The following is a 19066-nucleotide window of genomic DNA, read 5'->3' as shown; positions in this document are numbered from 1 at the left end:
CCTCCCCACCCCTCTCCTCCCCTCCCCTCCCTCCCTCCCCCCCACCTTGTTCACACACACCCACTCTTTCTCTCAAAATAAATACATTTAAAAATAAAATAAAAAACAATTACATTTTGAGTTTTTAGAAACTTCATCTTTTTATGCCAATGAAGTTAGCCGGGAAAAAATTGTTCTTCATTTACAGAGGTTGGCTTTATTTTAATGAGGTGTTTTTCATTTGTCCTAAATAAGAAAGCTTATAAAACAACCCAACTATTCATTGTGGAGAAATCACAAAATTATGGTATATTCCTATAGTGAAATACTGTTGGGGCACCTGAGTGGCTTAGTCAGTTAAGTGTCTGACTCTTGATTTCATTCAGTTCAGGGCTTGATCTCACAGTTCATGAGTTTGAACCCCAAGTCCAGGCTCTGGTGCTCGCAGTGCAGAGCCTGCTTAGTATATTCTCACTCGCTCTCTCTGCCCCGCCACTGCTCACACACACACTCAAAATAAATAGAAAAAACTTAAAAGAAATACTGTTAAAAAGATTGAGGTGGCTAAATTAAAGGTATTTGAAAAGTACCATAATTAAGTAAAAACATAGTTTCAAATTAGAGCTAATGCTGAATTTCTTAAGGGAAGGCAACATGTTGGCTATTTTGAGAGATGTGGAAACATCTTGGTGTCTTTTTTATTTTTTAAATTGTATAATTTTTTTAGTTAGTAATTTTTTTAGGCATAGTTCACATACCCTGAGATGCATAGATTCTAAAGGTACACTGCAGTGATTTGGACAAATGCATACCCATTCAATCTACACCCGTCAAAGTAAAGAACTTGTGCCAGCAAGTTCCCTTGTGTCTTTTCCAGGCACCTGTCTCCTCTTGGAACCACTGTCCTGATTTCTTTCACTATAGCTTCATTTTACCTATTCTTGAGTGTCCTGAAATGGAAGCAAGAGAGAGTCTGTGTGTCTGATTTTTGTTCTGCATAACATATTTGAGATTCATCTCTGTATGTATGTTAGTAGCTCCTCCTTTTTTATCACTGATGGTATTTGTTTATATTTTTTCTGCTTGATGAGCTTTTAGGTTGTTTCCAGTTTGGAGCCTGGTGTTTTCTTTGTGAGAAGATTTTCAATTAAGTTTAACAGTTTTTTTCTGTGTAAGTTGTAATAAGTTGTATCTTTCAAAGAATTGTTTCAAAATCACTTAATCTAGTTTGTACTCCTGTCAGTATCAAAGCTTTTCATAATATTTCCTAGTTTTCCTTTTAATGTCTGGGGCATATCTAGCAATGATCTCTTTTCATTTCTAGTAATACTAATTAATTTTTCTTTTATTCTTGGTCCGTGTTAGTGGTTTGGCAGAGAAACAGCTGTTTCATTTTCTGTTTTCTATCTCATTGACTTCTGTTCTTGTTTCCTTTTATGATAGTTTGGTTTTAATTTTTCTCTCACTTCTCAAAGTGGATGCTCAGATCATTAATTTCAAATCTTTTATTTCTAATATTAACATTTAAGGCTATACATTTCTCTATAATCACTGCTTTAATTGCATTCCACAGATTTTGATTTGTTGTTTTCATTATCATTCAACTCAGACATTTTCTAATTTCCCTTGTGGTTTCTTCTTTGTTCCTTGATCTTTACAATAGTGTACTTGCATTCATCCACTTCATACTTAGTGCTGCTGCCATAACACTTGATTTGTACTTAAATTGTAGAGCCCCCAGTATATTATCATGTTTGCTTTAAACATTTGGCTTCTTTGTAAATTAAGAAATGAGGATGGGGCGCCTGGGTGGCTCTGTCAGTTGAGCATCTGACTTCAGCTCAGGTCATGATCTCACAGTTCATGAATTCGAACTCGTGTCGAGCTCTACAGCTCAGAGCCTGGAGCCTGCTTTGGATCCTGTGTCTCCCCCTCTGTCTGCCCGTTCCCTGCTCACGCACTCTCTGTCAAAATTGAATAAATGTTAAAATTCTTTTTTTTAATGAGAAAAATGTCTTTTATGTATTTTTGTGTGTATGTATCATTTCAAGCTCCCTTTGTTCTTTTTTAAGTTTATTTATTTTAAGAGAGCTTGAGCAAGGGAGGGACAGAGAGAATCCCAAACAGGCTTAACTGACTAAGCCACCCAGATACCCCTGTTCTTTTTGATTTTATATAGAGTCATTTTCCTAAGCTTTTTTTTTTTTTTTTTTTAAGTATACATCTGTTGGTGATGAATGAATTTTCTCAGCTTTGGTTCAACTGAAAATGTCTTTATTTCACCTATATTTTTGAAAGATGTTTTCGCTGGATATAGAATTCTTGATTGATAGCTGTTTTCCCTCCCCAGTGCTCTGGTGGTATTGTCCACTGTCTTCTGGCCTCCATTGCTTTTTTGATGCAAGGATAGCCATCATCTTACTGTATTCCTGTGTGTAATGTCTCTGATTTTCCTCTGGCTGCTTCTAATGTTCTCTCTTTGTCTGTGGTTTTCAGCAGTTTGACTGTGATGTGTGTGAGTATTTTTGTATTTATCTTGCTTGGGTATTTTTGAGATTTTGGATCTGTGGACTGGTACTTTTCAGGTTTCGGCCTTTATTTCTCCCAATGTTTGTCTGTCCAGTCTCTCATCATTGTGTCATTTTCTGAGGATCCACTCACATGATCATTAGATTCTTTGTTACTGTCCTCCTGGTGACTGGGCTTCTGGGAGACTTGTTTTTGTTTTTATTTTTATTTCAGGTATCTTATTTTTCTCTTCTTCATTTTTCTTTTTTTTTTTGTTTCCATTTCTCTGCTAACATTCCTCATCTTTGACTCATCCCATCTTTGCTTTTAAAATTGTGAATTTTATAACTGCCCTTTAGTGTCCTTGTCTGTGAATTCTAATATCTGAGTCATCTCTGTTTATTATTAGTGATTTAAAAAAAATTTTTTTTAACATTTATTTATTATTGAGAGAGACACACAGAGCATGAGCAGGGGAGGGGCCGAGAGATGGAGAGATACAGAATCCGAAGCAGGCTCCAGGCTCTGAGCTGTCAGCACAGCCCAACGCGGGGCTTGAACTCACAAACCGCGAGATCATGACTTGAGCCGAAGTCAGACGCTTAACCTTAACCTTAAGACTGAGCCATCCAGGCACCCTGTTTTTAGTGCTTTTTAAATTTTTTTTTAATGTTTATTTTTGAGAGAGACAGAGTGTGAGGGGGGGAGGGGCAGAGAGAGAAGGAGACAGAATCCAAAGCAGGCTCTAGGCTCTAGGCTCTGAGCTGTCAGCACAGAGCCCAGTGCAGTGCTTGAACTCACGAACTGTGAGATCATGACCTGAGCCGAAGTCAGATGCTTAACCAACTGAGCTACCCAGGTGCCCCTGATTATTTTTAATCCTGATTGTAGGTCATATTTTCTTGTTTTTCATCTGTAGCTAATAATGTTACTATATGCTGATATACAATATTGTAGAAAGTTTGGTTTTGTCTTATCTCAGGAATGTTGCATTTTGTTCTGATAGGTAGGTGATTTAAGTTGATCCCTTGGACCTTGTTTGTCATGGCTTGGTTTTGGGATTGGTTAAAGTGGGTATGGAGTGGCCCTTGCTGTGTAGGACACAGTCCTTATTCATGAGATGCGCTATTTCTGGGTCACACTTAAGTGCCCGATATGTTCATTAGGGTCCAGTTCTACTATTGTACAGTTTCCCCCAGCTGCATTTAGCTTCCAACCAGCTAGCAGCTGTTCTCTGCTAGGCCTCAAGGAATCCTGACTTGAACATCACAGGTTTCTTTTTTTTTTTTTTTTTTAATTTTTTTTTCAACGTTTATTTATTTTTGGGACAGAGAGAGACAGAGCTAGAACGGGGGAGGGGCAGAGAGAGAGGGAGACACAGAATCGGAAACAGGCTCCAGGCTCTGAGCCATCAGGCCAGAGCCCGACGCGGGGCTTGAACTCGCGGACCGCGAGATCGTGACCTGGCTGAAGTCGGACGCTTAACCGACTGCGCCACCCAGGCGCCCCGAACATCACAGGTTTCAGTTCAGCCAAAGACCCAAATGGAACCTGCACAGATTTCTGGGTGTTTATCTGCAACCAGTAGCCCTGAACTGGGTGTTCTGTTTTCTCTACCTAGCAAGGGCAGGGCCTTTACTTCTCTTTGTTGCAATTTGGGCGGTGTTCCAAGAGAAAGCTGGGAAGAATGTAGGGTTTATCCGTTATGTTTTCTTATTCAAGGATTATAACCTTACGCTCCCTTACAGTGACTAGAAATCGTTGCCTTGTGTCTTTTGCCTAGTTTTACATTTCTTTATAGCAGGGGTTGGGGGCATGAGGCTAAGTTGCTACCTTCATAATCAAAACTGGAAGTCTAGTCTTCTTTTAAAAGAATGTTTTAATTTTAACCAAATTGCCAAGCTAGTAATCTTTTATTGGTCCTGTAATTAGCATACCTTAGGATATTCATTTCATGGTGGACTTTTCTTAACTTATTTAACGCCTATGTTAATGCAAACCAAGCTCGAGTCAGTCCTTCAACGTCCTACACCCCCAGTCGTCACAAGAGGAGTTATGAAGATGATGAAGATATGGACCTACAGCCCAGCAAACAGAAAGACCAGCATGCGGGTGCCAGACAAGCAGGTATTGTGTGCCAGTGGGCTTTCTGTAGACTTCTCTCTCAGATTCGGTTTCAGAGTGAATTGTCGTGTGATGCAGCTCTAGATTTAGGAGCTGGCAGTGATGGGACAACCTCACTTTCAAGTTTATCGCAATTACAGACGGTTTTGAGAGATTCTGCAGTACTTTTGGTCAGACTGTTTCATAACCAAGCAGTTAGGCATCACTTAGTGAAAAGTGTCTGCTCGCCTATTAGTTTGTAAGGGTCTTCAGGTGGTTAGTCAAGAAAGGCCTTTGCTCATTCTTCATACTGGTTTTTATCTCTGCTCATAAGTAATACGGAAGCATAGTACTTTATCCTGAAAATGTTTTATTCATATCTGAAAACATCCTTTCTTATTTTCCTTTTGAGATAGTGGTATTTTAAGTTAGTGAGATTGAGAACACCAGCAGAAAACCTGAAATTGTGGCACATGAGATGACTTAGTCCTCAGCTTGAGAGCAGAAAGCCCTCGGGATAGGCAGAATTGTACTTAATACACGTTTGTAGTGGTTTATCTCGAAATGTGCTGAAAACCCAGTGAATTCTCATTAACACAGGGAGAACGAAAGGGGCAGTGCCCTAAGAGATGAGACCATTTCAGCATTGGCATAGTTCATTCTCGATCTCACCGATCATGGTTTTTAGGAGTATTCTTTATTGTGGCAGGTAGAGAGGTTTGTCTTTCCTCCTTTTCTGTCCAGTCATTGAGCTTGAGCACCTTCATCAGAGGGCAAGTTGAAGGGAGAGGAGATCAAACAAGTCTGTCTTGTCAGTGAGCTTCTGTAAGATTGGGCCGAGGGTGGTAAACAAAGAATTAGTAATGAATTTCACTTACCCATATGTTTTCCTACTTAGGAAGTTCATATTACTATATTTCCTTAAAGCCAAGGCAGATTTTAATGTTCTTAAAATTGGGATGTTTAATAGTAAATCTATACAAATGTGGTTATTCTTTTTCTCCACACCACCCCCCCAAACAGTATAAATTAATGGTGTAGCATAACAATAAGTAACCTTAGAATCCAGGACATAGTAATTCTCTTTATTGTCTAAGCAGTTGATGCTCTCTTCTGTTTTTTGCCTTTTGTTTGAATGTCATACTGTAGGGTTTTTTTTTTAATACATTTGAGTGTATTATTTATGTAAAACTTGTTTGTTGGTTTCTGGGTAATCTGTCAAGCTACATGTATTTTTTTTTTTTAATTTTTTTTTTCCAACGTTTTTATTTATATTTGGGACAGAGAGAGACAGAGCATGAACGGGGGAGGGGCAGAGAGAGAGGGAGACACAGAATCGGAAACAGGCTCCAGGCTCCGAGCCATCAGCCCAGAGCCTGACGCGGGGCTCGAACTCACGGACCGTGAGATCGTGACCTGGCTGAAGTCGGACACTTAACCGACTGCGCCACCCAGGCGCCCCAAGCTACATATATTTTTAAACTTTCTTTGAGATAAGTGTAGACCACATGGCAGTTGTAAGAAATGATACAGAGAGAGCCTGTATATCCTTGACCCAGTTTCCCCTGATAACCTCTTCTATAATTCTAGTAGAATATCATAACCAGGAAATGGTCATTAATACCACCCATTGACCTTATATTCACATTTCTTATATGCACTTATTTGTGTGTGTGTGTGTGTGTGTGTGTGTGTGTGTGTGTGTGTATGTGTGTGTGTGTGTGTGTGTATTTAGTTCTGGGCAGTTTGGTCACGTGTAAATTCATGGGCCCACTACCACGGTCAAGATCCAGAGCAGTTCCTTGCCCGCCATCTCTCAAGTTGCCTTGTAGAGCATACTTACCCCTTTCCTGCCTCTCCCCTCCCCACAGATTCCTAACCCCTGGCAAACACTAACCCATTCTTTATGCTTCTGTTACTGCATGACCATATGTAGTCAGGTATACTTCAATTAAAAAAAAAAAAAAAAAAAAAAAGATTCCAGCCTAGCATTAACCCTAAAAAAAGAAAAGGTTACATAAATGCAATCAAATATTATGTAAACTTTGTGGATTGGCTTTTTTCATTCAGAATTTCCTTGAGATCCATCCAAGTTGTTGCAGGTATCAGTAATTTATTCCTTTTTATTTTTTTATTGCTGACCGATACTTTATGGTGTGGCTGACTATCTGTTGATTCTAATTAGTTATAAACCCTAGGCTGGGGCTGCTTCAGAGATAAGAGGGTACTTTTTAATCATCTTTGTATCCCCAACAACTGGTCTGATTCCTAGTATATAATGGATGCTAATAAATATGTGGTAAATGAATATATTGCTATTATATGGTTTTATTCTGCTTAATATGTAGAAAAAAGTTCTACCAAGGTGGGTTTGTTGTCTGTAAACCATGTATTTCTTAAAGATGTCAAAGTAACTATTAAATGTTAACTTTTAAAATACTTACACTTGAGATTTGATGGGAATTTTTTGCCATCTTATTGTAGGGAAGAAATGATTAAAATTTGCAGATCTGCATAATAATCTTTGTTCTTTTAGGTCAGATAGTAGGTTTTGTTAGCATATGTTATTTAAGAACCGTAACAACTTGAAGTTTGTGAGTTCAGCAGCACCATTTATATCAAACTTGAGAGGCTCTTTGGAATGTTCTTTATCTCTGGGAAGCCTTAAAAATGACTAAGTGATGGGGCGCCTGGGTGGCGCAGTCGGTTAAGCGTCCGACTTCAGCCAGGTCACGATCTCGCAGTCCGTGAGTTCGAGCCCCGCGTCGGGCTCTGGGCTGATGGCTCAGAGCCTGGAGCCTGTTTCCGATTCTGTGTCTCCCTCTCTCTCTCTGCCCCTCCCCTGTTCATGCTCTGTCTCTCTCTGTCCCAAAAATAAATAAACGTTGAAAAAAAAATTAAAAAAAAAATGACTAAGTGCAGTGTTGTTCTTTGAATTTAGGCAGTGTTGGTGGTCTTCAGTGGTGTGGAGAGCCAAAACGTTTAGAAACTGAAGCTTCTACTGGGCAACAGCTGAACTTCTTGAACTTCTCTTCCCCTTTTGACCTGAATTTTCCACTGCCAGGGGAGAAGGGCCCTGCATGCCTTGTGAAGGTACTAAACCCTTTATAGACCCCATGTGGATACAGATGTGCTATGTGTCTCCAGGCGACATGGAGTGCTCTTAGCATTGTGTTTGTTTCCTGTGGCTGCTGCAGCAGATACAACCTCAGTAGCTTTTAATAACAACAAAAATGTATCATTTTATAGGCTTTAGGTCAGAAGTCCAACATGGATCTCACTGAGGATAATATGCAGTCCTTAGGGCTGCATTCCATTATAGATGCTCCAGGAAGACTTTTTCTAGCTTCTAGAAGTGCTCACATTCCTTGGCTTGGGACCCCTTCTTCCATCTTCCAAGCCAGCAGCCATGCCTCTCTCTAACCATTTTTGCATAGTCACATCTCCCTCAGACTGTTGGTAGGAGAGATTCTCCAGTTTTAAGGGCCTTCATGATTATATTTGGGTCCAGTCAGATAATCCAGGATAATCTCCTCATTGCAGGGTCTTTAATTTATACACATTCCTTTTGCTTGCAAGGTAACACATTCACAAATTTCAGGGATTAGGATGTGGACCTCTTTAGGAGGCCATGTTCTGCCCACCACAGCATTCTGAAAGAATTGAAGAATATTCGAACACAGAAGTGGAACAGTTTTTTAATTCATGTCTACTGCCTTCCTTAGTCATTTCCATCTTCCTAATAACGACTTCATTTTCAACATTCTCGCCCCAAAATCCATTTCTCATTTGAATTTAAAATAAAATAGAAGGCAGCAAATCTATTGGTAGTTTGTTCTCCAGTCTTGCTTACCCTGGTTTTTTTGAAGATTCAGAAATGATCTTGAGAATTTCCATTCTCATATTTTGTGGTTTTAACTTCAGTGGCACTTCAGTTAGTAACACAGGGACCAGAGTTAGGACAGCTTTCCTGCCATGCTTCAGTTAGGTCTCCCCAGTAGGAGGCTTTGCCAGTTACTAAAGTCCATTAAAGACAGACAACTTTGAAAGTTTGTTTTATTGTGAAAAACCTCATGGCCTGAGTTAGTGTTAATCCTCCTAATGAATGGTACCTAGTGTGTGAATAAGTCCAAAGTTAGTCATTCTGGTTTTTTCCCCCTTCCCTTGGTATACCTAATGGATTTTGAGTTATATAATGCATGTTTCTTGTTTAGTTGGCCATTGTTCTTCGGGAAAGGCCTTTTCTTCACAGCAGTGTGGTATATTGAAAACAGACCATGGTCTGGGAGTCAGGAGTCCTGTGTTTTAATTGTTAATTGCTAACTAGGAGAATGACTTCAGGCGAGTACTTTACCTCTCTTGGTTTCAATTGATGAAATAAAGGAGTTGCCTTAAGGTCCATTTCCTGTATTTTATGATTTTTTGGTGTTGGTTAGTGCTAACAACATGATTTTGTGTGGTTTCCTCCTGTTAGGTCTACGAAGACTGGGATTGTTTCAAAGTAAACGATGTTCTTGAGTTATATGGCATTCTGTCTGTGGATCCTGTGCTAAGTACACTGAATAATGACGAAAGGTGAGTCTGTTTGCTCTTTTTGGGGGAACTTTATTTTGATATAATTTCAAACTTGCAGAAAAGTTGGAAGATAGTTATAAAGAACTTTCTCCCTATGCCCAGATTTACCAGTTGACACTTGTGCCTCATTTGCTCTGTCATTCATTTGTGCTCTTACACGTACACATTTTTGTGTGCATACATACATTTTTCTGAAACACTTGAGAGTAAGTTGCCTACATTATACCCTAAATACTTGAGTTCGTACTTCCTAACAACAAAGACTTTCTCATACACATTCAGAATATAACTATCAGAATTAAGAACTTTGCCATGAATGCACAATACACTGACCCACAGTCCACACTTAATTTCCCCAGCTATCTCAGTCATGTTCTTTCTGGTGTTTGTTTTTTGTTGTTTTGTTTTTCTTCTTTTCCCTGGTACAATATCCATAGGGTCACATGTACCACTAACTTGGAATAGTTCTCAACTTTTGTCTTTTCTGGTCTCGATGCCTTTTTTTTTTTTAACAACAGAAATTCATTGCTCACAGTTCTGGAGGCTGGGAAGTCCAAGACTAAGGTGCTGCCAGATCCAGTGTCTAGTGAGGGCTCGTATCCTGGTTTGCAGATGGCTGTCTTCCGTGTCCTCACATGCACAGAGCCTTGACACTTTTGAAGAGTAAAAGCTAGTCATTTTGTAGAGTATCTCAGTTTGGGTTTGTGTGATGTTTCCTCATGATTAGATTCAGGCCATCATCTCGGGAGACATGTGATGTCTGGTTGCCCTATTACTGGTGATACTAATTTTGATTACTTGGTTAAGGTGGCATTTGCCAGCCTTTTTGTCCTACAAAGTTACTGTTTTTCAATTTGTAATAAACAAGTAATTTGGAAGGTGATAACGTTGAGACTATAAATACCTGGTTTCTCATATAACATCCACTTATTTTAATATCCATTGATGATTCTTGAACCAGTTATTACTGTGATGGTGATTTTATTATCAGTCATCCTTCCTACATTTATTTATTGGCATTCTGTTGGAAAGCAATTTCCCTTCTCTCTCATTTGTTTATTCCAGTAATTTGTTTATATCAGCATGGACGTTAGCCTGGTATCATTTTGAGATTCAGATTTTCTCATTTTGCTAGTGGGAGTCATCGTAAGCAGGCTTTGGGTCCTTGCTGACATGACCTTTTCGATTTTGAACATCTCTTTTCTGGCACATTAACAGTGTTTCAGCTTCATCTTGTCCTTCCCATGCTCCAGCTGCAGTATCAGCCATATTTCCAAGGAGCACCAGTTTCTTTTAGGGAGGAATTGTATTTAAAAGTCTAGATCTGAGTGCTTGTGTGCTCCTTGGTACTAGGATTGGTATTGCTTCTATGCCCTTTGAGTGGAAAGTGCTGGGAAATATATATACACATACTCGCACTGTATACATACAAATAAATGCACGTTTATATACACACACATAGATCTGTGTATTTTCAAGTCTGTATATCAGAACCATGAGTTCACACTGTTTCTGGTTCCAGTTCACATAGATTGTCCTTTCCCCTTCCCATGTTTGTAACTCCTTTTCTAACAGAAAGAAGCTTGACTCTCATTATTCTCCATACATCCTACAATACAGGGAAGGTCATTGCAGAATTGGTAGTCCATAGCACTGCAAACAACAAACCTCATAACTTGAGTTCAATATTTGTTTCCATTTCTTCTTGTTTTAGAATGAGGTTTGTAGTCAGTGTTATGTCCAGAGTTACTGGGGTGGGTACTTTCCTTCCCCTTGGTTCTTTTGCTCATCATTCATTTTATGTGGTCGCGTTCCTTTGCTTCCATTGTGCTTCATTTCAGAGTTTTTTTTCCATCCTTAACTGTTTTGATTTTTAAAGTCTAGAAAACATCGACATTATTGCCAAAGTTGCAGCTGTACACAAAGAATGCAGGGCTGTCATCGCCCTGCCCTGTTCCCCTCACCCTCCACAGGGAACCAGCCTCCCTTTCCACTTTTATCTTCCATGTAGTTTTGGCCAAAATAAGTAGAAACGTGTGTATTTTATTCCCCCTTTATTCTTATGGAAAAGGTGGCACAGTATATGTATTCCTTTATACTCTTTCTGCTCATTTAACAATATATCCTGAAAATCCAGATCTTCCTCATTATCTTTTGAGTTTGCCAGAAGAGTGGAATCGCATCTCGCCCTTCCCCTCCCCCGCCCCGCACACACACGATAGCTTTGTTGAGTATTGGACATTGATCTTGGTTTCTCCACAGAAAGAACTTTTCACTGTTAAAAAAAAAAAAAAAGGTACAAAATAAAAATTTTAAAGAACTTTAAATAAATAACATTTCCGTGATAACAGTATAGCAAATTACTTTTCTCAGCTGTTTCTGGTTATGATGATTTTTCCTGCGTCGGTTACTTCATTTGCTGGGGCCATGCAGTGTACAGAGAGACCCGGATCGCTTGGGCTGGGTTGGCAGCCTGGTTTGGCCATTTACTGGCTGTGCAGCCTTGGGCTTAATTGCTGCGGTGGCTTGGTTTCCTCTCTGTAGCTGAGGGTGTTGGTGCACAGCGAAGAACACTGCCCGGCACATAGTACGCGTCACCTAAGGGTTGTCATTGTCCTTGTGTGTGAGGGAGATAGCAGTATGAAGTGGGGACTCTAGAGCGACAGGTAAAGTCTGAAGTTCTAAAAACATTTTAATGTTTCAATCATATCACAGCAAATCTATCGTCTGCTCATTTATTTGGCAAATTTGAAAAACTCACACTTTATTTTCACTGCTTGACTACTCTTCAAGGGAGGTGTCGTGTAGGAATAACATTTAGGAAGAGCAATTAGGATAGAGGTGAGTGGATCTTCCACACACTGAGTAAGAGATACCTGATGGCTTTTGAGAAAAAGACCCCAGTTTGGGGGTAGCTGAGATGCTGCTGCGAAGTATTTCATGTTTCAGCTGATAGCTTAAGAGTATCTGTGTTTTGAAACAGCCTTATCAGTGACATACTCTGTTCCATTATTTGCAGCTACAGCACACTGAGTAAAAATGTTCTTGTTCTCAAAGAATAAATCCATATCCTCCTACGACCTTAACTAGCCTGAAATCGTGTGACCTGACAATTTAGAGGGGCCGTTTTTTGTTCTTTAAGGAGATACACAGGTGGAACCGTTCTCGGCCTGAATTCTCATTTCATTTTCAGAGATGTGTCTGGGAATTGAAGCTTTATCCTGTCTCCATAGGGATGCCTCTTCGCTCCTGGATCCAATGGAATGCACAGACACGGCTGAAGAGCAGCGAGTGCACAGTCCTCCTGCCTCGTTAGTGCCAAGAATCCATGTGGTTTTAGCCCAGAAGTTGCAGCACATCAATCCTTTACTGCCTGCTTGCCTTAACAAGGAGGAGAGCAAAACCTGTAAGTGTAAGTGCTGACGCCGTGGGGCCCAGACCGTCAGCCCCTGTGTGTGTCGGGAGCTGCCTGTGACATGTGCTCACGGTGGCACTGAGTTGGTCAGGTCCTCGCTCCTCAGGTTGAGCTTCTCTAGTAATCCCCCTTTCTCTGCCCCATTTTCCTCTGTGTTAATTCTCTTTATTAAAACGAAGCAAACGAAAGTTTACAGGCTGTCTTATTTTGAAGATTGGCATCACTTAATGACCAATATTTTAAGTCTACGTTAGTTGTCCATGGACCATAGTGCTCTGTTCCACTCGGATTTGTTTAGTTTTTTTAGCCTGAGATGCTCGAGAGGAGCCGCGTGTGTGTTCTAAATGTGGTCTCCCCTCTCCAGTCATTTCAGGTTTCATGTCCGAACTGTCTCCCGTCCGGGCAGAGCTGCTTGGTTTCCTCACGCACGCCCTTCTGGGAGACAGCCTGGCCGCCGAGTACCTTATCTTACATCTCATCTCCACAGTGTAAGTGCGGTCGTCCCGGGGTGCTGAGGGCAGCTGGGGGTGGTGTGGAGAGTGGAAGAGAGCGGGAAGGTTTCTCCGCTAACTTGTGTGTCACAGTTTATTAGCTTCATCATCAGATGGTTTTTATTCGTTCAGTGTAACAAGTGTTACACCAGATGGCAGACAAATTCCTTTTCTCAGTTTCACATTGAACCTTTTGTTTATGTCTCCCGTAAAAAGAAGAGCCACAGTCAGACAGAGCCTGGCTGATGAGTAAAATGAGCTGTTTTACTCTTTTTGGGTCCTGCATTCTCTGTTCATACAATCCAGGGCTCCACACAGTTCAGTGTGTGCACCTCTGACTGGTCTGTGGACGTGAGCACCTTGCACAGCACTGTACGTGTGTCTTCCCTGATTTCGGAAGTAACGTGTGTCTTCAAAGTTTCAGGAGCGTAAAGAAACGGGAAATCATCTGTAATCTCTCCAGTCAGAAATGATCTCTGTTAACACATCTTGGCTCATGTCCATCTTTTTTTTTTTTTTTTTTTAATGTTTATTTTTGAGAGAGCAGGGGAGGGGCAAGAGAAAGGGAGACAGAGGATCTGAAGCAGGCTCTGCAGTGATAGCACAGAGCAGACCCAGGATTCGAACCCACCAACCATGAGATTGTGACCTGAGCCAAAAGCAGCCACTTCACTGACCACCCAGGCGTCCCTGTTTCGTCCTTTTTGTTTGTATATGGATTGGATATATCCCTACACAGATACTCCATTGCATTCTTAACACAGATCTACATCTTGGTTTTGTCACTGAATATATCTTAAATATTTTCCCTTTGTGATTCTTCATAAAACTTTTCAATGGCTGCACAGTATGTATTTCCTTATAGACAGTTGCACTGTTTCCATACGTGTTAGATTTCCTAGTTTTTCATTGCAGTGAACAGCTTTGTACTCCAATAAATCTTTCCTTGGATGCGACTTCAGACAGCCACACGTGATGGTTGAGTGCACAGATTTTGGAGCCAGACTGTAGGTTTGAATCCAGTTCTCCCACTTCCTGACTGTGTGAGCTCTGGGCATGTTACTTCAGATTTCTGTCTCCGATTTCTTACCTGTGCAGCGAAGATGACCTACCTTAGAGTGTGTGGGGACTAAATGAGGCACTTAAGCTCTCGGGACAGTCCCTAGCAGCTGATCAGCACTTAGGGTCTGCCTGCTACTTTTATTGCTGTCATTCTGATAAATGAACCGATCAGAGTAGTCTGCTTTATTTATTTATTTTTTCTAAGTTTATTTATCTTGAGAGAGAAGGGGAGAGAGGGGAGATCCCAAGCAGGTTCCGTGCAGTCAGGTCAATGCAGAAGTGGACACAAGGCTCAAACCCACAACTCTGACATCATGACCTGAGCCGAAATCAAGAGTGGGACACTTAACCAACTGAGCCACCCAGGCACCCCTAATCTGCTTTATTTTTAATGACAATACCGTGCTGATCTTTGTTTGCTCTTTGGTGGAAGTCAGGAAGTGACCTGAATATCTTATTGGTTGGTGTCTTTTTTTTCTAGATATACAAGAAGAGATGTTCTTCCACTGGGAAAATTCACAGTTAACTTGAGTGGTTGCCCGCGGAATAGTAGCTTCACAGAACACTTATACCGAATTATTCAACATCTTGTTCCAGCAGTAAGATCAATATAAATATTTATTATAAACCTAAGCAGACTTGAAAAATTTATCTAATTGTCTTTCATTCAACCCAAGTATTTAACTTTGAGATTATAATAGATCTTACTCAGGGGAAACAAAGCCTGCCAAGTTCCAGAATTTAAAACCTGTTCACCCCTCAACATGTCACTTTTCTGTTATTGCCTTAGCATATATTTCTGCAAATCTAACAGCACGATTGCAGGGAATTTCCTTAAAATTGTACTCTCAGTCGATGCCTGTTTGTGCAGTTTGGTATCCTTTGTGTACGTTAAAAATCTTAAATCTTTAAGTGAACCTAAATTACAGGAGCATAATTCATTTAGCTGAGGTAATAAAGATCTTTATGTCCATTGCCCCAGTTTTAATTCTTGCTTGCAAAGTCGAGCTGCCTTTGTTTGCCAGGGCATCTAGAACGAGCGTCACCGTGGGGACCGAGGGAGTTGCTTCTGAGTAGTAGTGTGACCGGCAGTGCTGACCGCTTGTTTAACTGTGCTCGCTGAGGGCGAGTGTCAGCGCTCTTCTGGGCCCTCAGGAAGAAACAGTAGACCAAATAGACCAGCATTTCTCACACTCCTTGACTCACTTTACACTCTTAAATTATTGAGGACTCAAAGAGGTGTAGTTTATTTGGGTTGTTTTTGTCATCAGTTTACCATAATAGAAATCAAAATTTAAAATACTAATTCACAAAAATAAATCAGTTACATAGGAACATAAAATATTTTTGTAACTATAGCTATTTTCTCACACCAAAAACCGTTAGCGATAAAAAGTGACACAGTTTTTTGCCAGTCTCTTTAATATCTGGATTAGTAGATTGCTGGGTTGTCAAATCTGCTTCTGCATTCAGTCTATTGTAATAGGACACTTTGATTAAAGTATATGAAAGAAGGCTGGCTCCTTACAGAAAAGTAGTTGGCCAAGGAAGGACTGTTTTCATAGCCTTTTCGGATACCTGTGGATATTCTTTGATACTAGACCAAAACTGCCTACGGGACATTCTCTTGAAGGATGGTTGCAGGTGTGGGATCTGTAATCTCATCCGTGAACTTGCATTCTCCACTACAGTAAATTCATTGGTCTCTCTTGCACGTTGAATGGATCTTTCATCTATGTGTGATTTTGACCTCGTGGACTCCATAAAAGGGTGTCAGCAACTCCCAGGCAGTTCCCTAGACCACATTTTGGGAATTACTGAACCGGTCAGATTTTAGATTGTAGTAGAACACCAGTAGATACTAAGTAAGTATGTAGTATGTCATTGAAGTGCCCTGGAGAACAGTAATGGCCCAGGAGAAAGGGTCTTGGGGGCGCTGGGCCAGGGTGGAGTTGCTAATGTAATCCGAGTGGTCAGGGAAGGTCCCGCCTTCAGGGAATTCAGGGAGACACTTGGTCGAGTGTGGGAGCAAGTCAGATGCTCTGTCGGAGGTGGAGGGTGTCCATCCTGGGCAGAGAGAGGCAGCAGTGTGCCTGGCACGTTGGAGGCCCAGTACAGGCCGGTGTGGCTGGTGCAGAATGAGTTCTGGGGAGGAGGGGAGGAGGTGAAGTCTGAGCACGTACTAAGCACGAATTGTATTTTGTAAGGTGTCTGTGCTGGGTACTCAAGGTGTGAGAGTGGTAAGGGATTTCCTTTTGGTTCCTTCTTATTTTGCATCACTTTGTAGTGGGTTTGTGGGTTTTACTCTTTTATCGCTACCATATCCCACTCCCTACTGTTCCTCTTGTGTTTATGTCCAGCACCAAACTCTTTCTGAACTCTTGCCTTGTTCATCTCTTGTTTAGTTTCCACAGCGGGTTAAGTATGAGCGACCTCATGCCTGCGTGGAGCTAGACCTGCTCTGGGCCACCTTGTGAATGACAGACTCTGCTTCTACAGGGCTTGTTTGCTTCCATCTTTGGTATTCCAGCCCCCTGCGCATTTTCTTTGAGTCACCGAGCCAGCATACCATAATCCTCTGAACTCTGAAAGTTTCTCTCTTCCTCAGCACCCTTTTCCCCTACCCCAGTCTCCACCCCATCCACGCCTACCTCTTCTGAGGCTGGAGCAGGAGGAGGGGTTGGAGTGGAAGCAGGGTGCAGAGGGTGTTGGTGGGCTCGGGGAGATGGAGGAGAGGCTGCATGTGGTCTAACGGATACTGAAGCGTGTTGAGACGGGACGAGGAGGCTGCGTGCAGCAGGTACACGACCCGCAGGGCCCAGTCCCCGCTCCGTGCGCTTTGTGCCACAGTGTTTATTTATCGGGGCTGTTTGTTCACTGGTCTGCGGTAGCCTGATGAATGAATGTGATTTTAACTTGAGGCACACAGAGGAAAATTAAACTTTTCTCTTCCCATCTTGAATAAGTATTTTCTGTTTTGTTAGCATGTGGTCGTGGTAGGCAAAAGAAGTCAAGCTCCTGAATATTTGATAAATGTATCTGAATTATCTGTCGTTTCTTGTTCACTGGTAAAATAGAAATTAGTCATTAAGAATAGCAAACAAAACGGTTGAGAATAAAGCAGCTCATACAATCAGTGAAATTCTTATTTAAGATGTAGATATTATTTTTGCTTCTGAGAGCTCAAGAAACCATGAAACTGCACCCTGAGGTTGCAGAGATAAGCTCTTTCTTACACACATGTGGCAAGTGTTTAACCCCGCGTGTGTATTCTCTTAAAACAGGGAAACTTTGTTCCTTGCTTAGTGAAACGTGTCTCTTTGTAGTCTTTTCGCCTGCAGATGACTATAGAGAACATGAACCATTTGAGATTCATCCCCCACAAGGACTATGCAGCCAACCGCCTCGTCAGCGGGCTCCTCCAGCTCCCCAGCAACACTTCCCTTGTGATCGATGAGACTCTCCTGGAGCAGGGGCAGCTGGACACACCAGGTATGGACAGGGGATGCTCCCCTTCATTTCTGACCTCCCGGGAAAGCCAGATCTGGTAAGGACTTTTGAAAGAGTCACTGAACAAAAGGCAGACTCCCGTTTCACAAATATTTAATTAAGGTCAAGGCTCGCCCTATGATCTGCATGCTGTGGGTACTGTAAACTTACAGATTGGGTACATCAGCTATGTTTTGTGTCGTAGTATGGAAATAGTACAAGGACAGAACAAGGACGTAGCGAGGAGTTCTTTAAAAGCTGAGAAGACAGGAGATTTTGCCTTCAGTAATCTGTTAGCTAAAAAGGAGAGGGTAGAAAAGATCTAATAAGATGTTTTTTTACCGCCCGATGTGAAATTTAAAATTATTTTTCCCAGAATCCCTGAAAAAAAAGTACTATGTTGAATGGTTTGAACTAGCCTCAGTTACAAAACATGTTATAAAATTACAAGAAAGCAGATTGTGCTCAGCTGAGGTTGGAGGAGGCACTTTGCTGCTGGGGGTTCAGGAGGCAAAGGTAGAACAAGTAGTGTGGATGGGGGTGCTTAAGGCAAAGGTGAATCTAAGAGTCACTGCAATTCAGTAACCTCCTTTCTCTGCATAAAATAGTTTTAGTTCTGTCGTTTCAGACCTGTGACACCGCACACAGTGATTGTACTTACTGGGAACCTGTCTTAGGCCTGGTTGCACGCCAGGTGCTAGAGTAGATGTGGGGGATCTTGGCCCCAAAATACGTTTGTCCAGCATTGTCTGTGGTGTCTGTTAACGTAGTGAAAGCCCCAAATGCTTTTTTATAGAGGTAGAAACCTCACGTCTTAAAATCAGTGTCCGTAAAACCAGTTTGTTTAGGTGATTAAAATCAAATGACCAAAAAATTATTTTTTTTTATTTTCTAGGTGTTCATAATGTGACTGCCCTGAGCAACCTAATAACTTGGCAGAAAGTCGATTATGACTTCAGTTACCACCACATGGAGTTCCCCTGCAATATTAATGTTTTTATCACTTCGGAGGGGAGATCACTCCTCCCGGTAAGAGGAGTCATTCTGAGATGGAGGGAGGTTACATTGGAATGGGATCTGTATTTTTGTTTTCTTTCTCGGTACTGCTTGTTATTATTGGCAAATTAAATTTGTTTCACAATTGTGGCTGCTGATTGTCAGTAAGAGAACTGGTTATTTTGTTCCTGCCTTGGGGATGAAAACCTCTCTGAAGAACTGGCCATCGGCAGATCACAACACAAGCAAGGGAAAGCTTTTGGTAGCTGAAACTCCCACATCCAGGCCTGGAGAGGAGAAGCCGTCTGTAAATCGCCTGATTAACATCTAGACCTTTGTTCTTGCTGCCTCGATCCCATTGTTTTCTGTCCGTCTTCTGTGAGAAGTATTTTAGAGTTGCTTTTAAAATGTTCCCAATGACATGGTAATTAGTTTTGTGCCTTATGGT

The 19066-nt window shown here is 41.3% G+C and overlaps 1 protein-coding gene across 2 annotated transcripts in view; it reads left to right on the top strand.

Moving 5' to 3' along the window:
• Nucleotides 1-19066, top strand: part of MCMBP (minichromosome maintenance complex binding protein) — a 28375-nt gene that overhangs the window by 3030 nt on the left and 6279 nt on the right. The window contains exons 4-11 of one of the 2 annotated variants that reach the window (XM_040486624.1): nt 4470-4614; nt 7532-7683; nt 9065-9165; nt 12399-12571; nt 12945-13068; nt 14615-14732; nt 17460-17625; nt 18518-18651. In XM_040486624.1, coding sequence (XP_040342558.1) covers nt 4470-4614; nt 7532-7683; nt 9065-9165; nt 12399-12571; nt 12945-13068; nt 14615-14732; nt 17460-17625; nt 18518-18651 — 1113 coding nt within the window. Of the gene's footprint in view, nt 1-4469; nt 4615-7531; nt 7684-9064; nt 9166-12398; nt 12578-12944; nt 13069-14614; nt 14733-17459; nt 17626-18517; nt 18652-19066 lie in introns of both variants that reach the window. The other variant, XM_040486623.1, reaches the window with a different exon arrangement.

Source organism: Herpailurus yagouaroundi, unplaced genomic scaffold, assembly GCF_014898765.1.
Source record: "Herpailurus yagouaroundi ecotype Mexico unplaced genomic scaffold, PumYag 163, whole genome shotgun sequence".
Taxonomy (NCBI): domain Eukaryota; kingdom Metazoa; phylum Chordata; class Mammalia; order Carnivora; family Felidae; genus Herpailurus; species Herpailurus yagouaroundi.
Note: the sequence above shows the minus strand (reverse complement) of the source record. Positions and strands in the feature narration are given on the sequence as shown.